The 7,217-nt window shown below is 33.0% G+C and overlaps 1 protein-coding gene across 1 annotated transcript; it reads right to left on the bottom strand.

Moving 5' to 3' along the window:
- Positions 1-2,646: 2,646 nt before the first annotated feature.
- Positions 2,647-4,737, bottom strand: LOC140805988 (nascent polypeptide-associated complex subunit beta-like). Its single transcript, XM_073162387.1, has 6 exons — positions 4,582-4,737; positions 3,884-3,951; positions 3,577-3,725; positions 3,420-3,476; positions 3,057-3,095; positions 2,647-2,960 (listed from the first exon to the last, which is right to left on the bottom strand). The coding sequence occupies exons 2-6, from the start codon at positions 3,949-3,951 to the stop codon at positions 2,794-2,796; spliced, it is 480 nt and encodes a 159-aa protein (XP_073018488.1). The 5' UTR covers positions 4,582-4,737; the 3' UTR covers positions 2,647-2,793.
- Positions 4,738-7,217: the final 2,480 nt, after the last annotated feature.

Below are 7,217 nucleotides of genomic sequence, written 5' to 3'. Positions count from 1 at the left end.
TAGTAAGCAAAAGTTATATCATTCTTTCAACAATTAATCACATGGACAATAAATTAATTACAAAAGTGACTCTCTCAATCCCTTCTCTTCAAAACACATATTATTATACAGATTCAATCGTCGATTTCATACCTTTGGACTTGCAACAATCAACACAGCTAAGTCCTTTGAAAAAAAATCAAACGCATACAATAAAATTATGAAAAGGAATCGACGGCGGCTCACCTTCTGTTTAAGATTGTAACGGTGCCACTCAGATTGGTAGTGAAGCTTCTGCTCAGAATCGTCGAGGAATTCCTTGTTGCAAGCCAATCCCGTGTCTGATGGCAACCAATGCAGAAGATGACAGGGAATGAGATTTCAAAAAACAAAACGTTAGGGTTAAAAGAAAAAAAATAAGGATTTTTTAATTTTTTAAATGAGGGTAGTATAGTCATTTTAAAAGTGTGGGCTAGTTTTTTAAATATGGTTTTGCAGAGTGTTAATTGCCTAAATTTCCCCACAAACACTTGTTATTTAAGCCATTTTTCTTCTGCGCATAGCGTGTCAAAATCTACCAGAAGTCTCGGATTTTTTTTAATATAATATAATATTTACCAATTAATTTTGAAACAATTAGAATTTTTAGACTAAAATTTTAATTTTATGAGTGAGTTTTATATGAGACCGTCTCACGGATCTTAATCTGTGAGACGGGTCAACCCTATCAATATTCACAATAAAAAACAATACTCTTAACATAAAAAGTAATATTTTTCATGTATAATCCAAATAAGAGATCTGTCTTACAAATACGACCCGTGAGACCGTCTCACAAAAGTTTTTGCCTAATTTTGTTGAACTCTATCTTTCTTTTCTATTTAAGCTATCTAAGCTAAATACAATTTTAAATTATATCATCACCATAAATTAAGCTATAATTTATGGTAATGATATATTTAAATATTTTAAACTATATAATAGCTTATACATTATGTTTCGATCGCTCTTATGACATAAACAAATTAACTCCCCAACACGGCTATAAAATTAGCTACCCCTTTAAAAAATTCACATAACATTTAATATGAATATCATATTTCGATCGTTCTTCTGACATAAACAACTTTAACCCCCGACATCGTCTTTGAAATTAACTGTCCCTTTTAAAACTTCATATAACGTTTAAATTTAATCACCAAATCCAAATGTATACCAAGTCTTTTGCGTTTTTTTAACGTCCCATCATTAAAAAAGAGTGTTTGTTGGTTAAAGTGAGGTTGAAAAATGATTTGCTTGATTTTCTTTATGGGGTTTCAAGTTTCCACATTCCTTTAAGAAACCCAAAGTTGCTAAATAATACAGAGTTGCAGTCATTTTTGGGAGTCTCCGATATTACATAAATTATTATTATCCCAAATGGATTGAAATATCAAGAGACTTAGTCCTGTTTTGACATTTTCTTGGCCACAACAAATCTTCAAGATTTAGTTTTCGATACGATTGAGAGACGTGAATTAGATATTGTCAGAATAAGTATTTTGAATATCGGTATGGTTGATCGTCTCATAGATAAAAATTTATGAAACCGTCTCACAAGAGATCTACTCATTAGAGATAGAACTGTCAAACGGATCGGTTCATCAGAAACCCATATTATTACGGGTTGAATAATCTGTATCGACGGTTATTTAAATATCACTGGATAAATAAAAAATAATACATTTTCATGGATGACCTAAATAAGAGATCCATTTCACAAAATACGACCCGTGAGACCGTCTCACTCAAGTTTTTACCTTTCACGAAAAGTCAACTTAAAATTCAATGAAAATAATTTCCCTACATCATATACGAACCTGTCAAATAACACAAGGGAAGATATTTTTCTAATATTACATTAATTTCAATTCTTTAACGACCATTTTTTTATCATTCAATAATTTTATTTTACTTAGGTAGTTCATATATATTTATTATTATATAGAAATAATTGTTCAAAAACTTCTGGACGGTTTCAATTAGTTGCAACTTCCCGAAGATGACCGGCAGATTGATATTATTTTGGTGTAATTAATTTTGAGCAGAGTTGAAGAGGAAGAAATTTGGAATATCATCGTGCACGGGCACACATATACTTGTCACGAACTCGAGTAAAATGCTTTAGAATACTAAATTATCCGAAATTTAGCCATAAGTTGAATATGAAACAACTAACTTAACAGAATTAAAGGCTATTTTCAAGTTAGATTAATGCTCGAAAAAATCGAACTGTCAAGCTCAAGTTATCCGAACTCGAACATATTCGAATATTTTTCGAATCGAATTCGAGCTAAAATTATATTGTTCGATTGTTTGCGAATCTTAGTATTATATTTAAAAAATAAATAAAATATTATTAACTATATATATATATATATAATATTATTAAGTCTAATCGAAAATAATAAAAATTCGAGTTTCAAATCGAACTTCGAATATGTTTATTCGGATTCGAGCTCGAATACTGGAAATTTCTTAAAATTCGATTCGTTTATAGCCTTAGTCCGTTGCAATTTAAATATTTTCATTCAACAAAAACTTCAGCATTTGCTACAAAATCTAAAATATTTCATTGAATTTCCCGTATTACATATGTTTCGATATCCTTTCAGGAAAAAAGACCTCTCAAGAAGCGAGTATCGAATAGAGAACTTTGTGAAAACATAAAGCCACTAATTTTTAAAAGCATCAAGAACCAATCTTCAATTGTCCGAATAGGTATTGAATAAAGCAACATAACATATTTCAAAGAAAAAAACGAAAAAGGGAACTCTAAGAAGCGTGAGTATGGCCTTCCTCTGCAGCTGCTTCAAACGTCTCACCTTCAACAAGATCTGGCACCTCATCACCATCGTCTTCTGGTGCTCCGGTGCCAGAAGTGGGAGCTTGTTTTTTAAACTGTTCTGCTAATTTCTTCAAATTCTCCAAGTTATCTGGACCTGCGGGTACGGAAATTAATTATCGTTGAGTAAAATCCTTGGAGCCAGCCGAATTACATGTAATATATATCAAGAATATGTATATACAAAGCTTACCTAATTGGTGAATAATTTGAGGAAGAATGTCTTGCAAATCTGGAAAAAATCAAGAAACAACATTTTAAACTTAAATGATGAACAACAGCATAAAGGGATAGCGATCAAGTAAAAAAGGTTCCCTCCTAACTATAACCATATACAGGAAAATAGATGTCCAGTACTAGGTGCCCAAAAACAAAGGAGAATTGGAGACAAGGGCAACCACTGTCATCCCAATTAATAACATATCACATGCTTCCCACATAAAGAAAATTCATAGGTATCATAGGGCAATAACAAATTAAACTAAAGGAAGAAAAAAACACCATTTGGATATAACAGCTATCAGAGAAGAATTTGATTCAAGAAAAGAAAACATACTCTTGGTCTGGGGAGTTCCACTGACAACCCAAGTGTTTGCAGCAACAGAAGCTTGAACTGAAACAACAAAAGAAAAGAAACAATCAATGGCAATAAGTAAAAGGCGAAGAAATTTCGATGAACAAAATGAAAATTCTGGTAAAATATCTTATAGTACCTTTTGGGTTAAGGAACTGGATAACCACATCCTCCTTGAAAATGTTGACTTCTTCGATTCCAGGTATGGCATTCACCCCTATTCTTTTCAAGGTGCTTTGTAGCCTCTTGTCATCTGTTGTGGTTGTCTTGTGAACAGCCTTCTTCTTCCTGCATTTGAGGGTAACTATATAATAACATTAAGGAGAGAAACATATGAAAGTAACAGACACTCAAATTCTGACTTCATGTTACACTAAAAATAAAAATCTCAGAATCACTCGTCGCAGCCAAAAATATCTCAATTGCAAACAACAAAAAGACAATACCTTCTCACAGTACCCTTCCCACCGGTCCTGACTGAACCAGCCATCTTCATTAGTTTCTCCACATTCATCTGCATTCAAATGCAAAAGAAAACTGGAGCTATTTTCTACCCCTAATTTCGCATTTACGCAAAAAACACAAGGTAAAACAGTATTCCACAAGATTCTAACCACAATCACTTAAAACTTTGCCTTTACAATGCTATTAAATAAAAGAAAAGCAAGCCCATTTTGATTTTCTACTCATATACCAGAGGTAAGATTTAGATTAAACCTTAAATCTTAGAAAAAATAGCAATATACATGGCACTTTAACCGAGCAAGTCTAAAAATTCAAATTCAAGTTCCGTACAATGAAGTTTAAGAAGTTTCTTCCGGAAAACGTTAAACCAACTAAAGATAGCTCGGACTTACTAAAAAACCTGAAAACCGAATACATGAAGAACAAGCCCATAGAAGTACAGATTCAAAGTCGCACAATTCAATAAAACGCTACGTATTCGCACAAAATCAAGAATCAAGAAAAGATTAATACCAAAGCCACAATAATTCCACGAACACATGCTGAAAATATTATACCCATAAAAAATCCCAGAAAAAGAACCCCGAAAACCAGCAAAAAAAGGAAAAAAAATCACGTCCATAACTCACATTCCGAACTCAATGGAAAATTAAGAAGAAAACGGAGTTTCTTGAATCACCTTTGCGATCTGTAAGAACTTGAGTTTTCGAGATTGAAGTACAGAGCAGGGAAGAGTGGGGACGGGGGCAGTAAAACAATTGCAAAACCCTAAATTGAACACGGAAGAAGAAGAGCAGGCCAATTTGGTAATTCCACACTTGTATTAGGGGTTAAGGCAGTAAATTCAAACTTTTCATGCTGTTTTCCATTTCATCTCATCTGGCGGTGAAAACGAGTCGAGTCTATATATATATATAAAAAAAATTTAAAAAACCATCTTAAAAAAATTTGAAATCGAGTTTTTCAAGCTTAAATAACTCGATTCATTATTGAGTCGAGCTCGAAAATAATTACTTGAGTCTAATTGAACTCAATCTCGAGTAATTCAATTTTTTTCGAGCGAGTGGATTACAGATTACACCACTAATTTCATCTTTATTATTTTTGATTTTCTACAATTTCATATACTTATAATTGATTTTTGTAAATTTTTTAAATGTTTCGGTTCAAGAAATAAAATTCAAGCAAGTCCAAAAATCGAATCGAATCAATCCAAATCAAAACATTGAACCAATCAACCCTATAGCTTGCATCATTTTTTTTCCCTACAAACTTTCTGTAACGCTCAAGATTCGACGACTGTCCTCACTGTACCCAGACAAGTCTTTCCAACGCGCTTATGTCCTCATTCACACGCACCTTAAGAAACTTCACAGGGGTCACCTATCTCAAAATTGCTCCAAGTCAAACACACTTAACTTTGGAGTTCTTATGTGATGAGCTACCGAAAAGAAGTTGCACCTTCTTGATATGAGTAGTACCAATTAAATCTTTAGCCCTCTTCAACTGTACAGTCCTATACTTAAACAATTTTGAATTTCCTCTTCTTTCGATGTAAGATCGGTTCATTAATATTCCATCCACCTAAAAACCTGCCAGGAGCCGCTTATTGTCCGTGCAATCTCATGGCACCGACGATCACTCATCGCCCTCTTTGGACCGGGCTTCACATGCCCACCAGCTTCCGCTTGATTCGTCCCCGAACCACACCGTACTAGGAGAGGTCGACTCTGATATCAACTATAATGTTCCAAAATAAAAAATCATTATCCTCTAGCTTGCAACCCTTTTTTTCCCCTAAAACTTCCAATCCTATTTTAAGGAAAAAGATAGATGATTGTTTTTCAAATTATATTTTAAATAATTCAACATCTTTAAAATTAATTTTAATTTCTTCCTATCACATAAAAAAAATTTGTTTCATATTAATGTTTAAAAATATCAAAATATATAATTATTACATATACATTTACTTCACTCACAACTCGTGTGCGTGATCAGGGCTAGCATATATAAATTGGACACGTAGTTTAAGCTATTCTTTATATTAAGAAAAGATAAGAAAAATAATATTGGGAGAATTAGACACACAGTCCTCAACATGTATTGCATGCATGCAAATCTTTACTTGAATGATAACAAATTTAAAATCAATTACCGATATAAATGAGTTCTGATACCATGTGATCAATATTGAGGTTTGTATCTAACTCGATCTCAAAAAGTTAGTTAAAAAAAGAAGGATTGTTCAAGTCCATATATACAACACTCAAAGACTTAATTTAGTCGATGTGAGACATCTAACACACTCCGCACACGTTCAAGAACAAACAACTGGAACATGAAGTTTACAAGACATTATCGAGTGAAACATATGATAGCCCAAACATAACGGTAGGCATGGGCTCTGATACCAGATTAAGATTGAGACTTGAGCCTAACTGAACCCCAAAAACTAGTTCAATATGGATGATTGTCCAAGTTCATATTCACAACTCCTAAAGATTTAATTCAGCCAATATGGAACACTTAACACACATCCACATGCCCAAGAATGAAAAAGTGGATCGTGAAATTTACAAGACATTACATTAGCACGTCACCAATATGACAGTCCAACTCATAACTACTGACTTGAGCTCCGATACTATTTAAAGACTGAGACTTTGATGTAACTCAAACACAAAAACTAGCTCAAGGGAGAAGCATCGTCTAAGTTCATATATACAACTCTCAAAGACTTAATCCAGCCGATACAAAACACTTGACATTTACGACCTAAATTTCTTCAAGCCATAACTCCTCAATCTGTTAATAATCTAATTTTCATATGGGAATTTTCCTGCGGTTCCATGCATAATTCGTAGCTCTCCTCCGAGTGTCACTATATAATTAACAAATTCACACAAATCTGAAATATATCTCAAGGTCCGAGCATGGTAGATAGATAGATACAAGGAGTACGATCCACATTTACAGCATAATCATCCAAATTAATAAAAGTCTTGGCTTCAATAAAAAAATATAAAATGTATAAGTTTTATTTGGTCAAATTAATACTAATTTCGCCATAAAAAAATTCTCTTTCTGGTTCAGAAACTCTACTTCAGAATTTACATGTACAAATTTATATTTAGCCTACTCTGCCTTTCCTTCTTAACTTTGGGTTCAGGTTTTGCCATAACAGAAGTATGATTAGCAAAGAGACCGATGAAGAATTAATACTGCAGACCTGATTTTAGTTTTAAAGGAATTGTTCTTATCGGAGATCAAAATAATTTGTCAAATAAGCTATCAAAATGAAAAGATATGCAT

Source organism: Primulina eburnea, chromosome 11 (assembly GCF_022965805.1).
Source record: "Primulina eburnea isolate SZY01 chromosome 11, ASM2296580v1, whole genome shotgun sequence".
In the NCBI taxonomy this organism is placed as follows: domain Eukaryota; kingdom Viridiplantae; phylum Streptophyta; class Magnoliopsida; order Lamiales; family Gesneriaceae; genus Primulina; species Primulina eburnea.
Note: the sequence above shows the minus strand (reverse complement) of the source record. Positions and strands in the feature narration are given on the sequence as shown.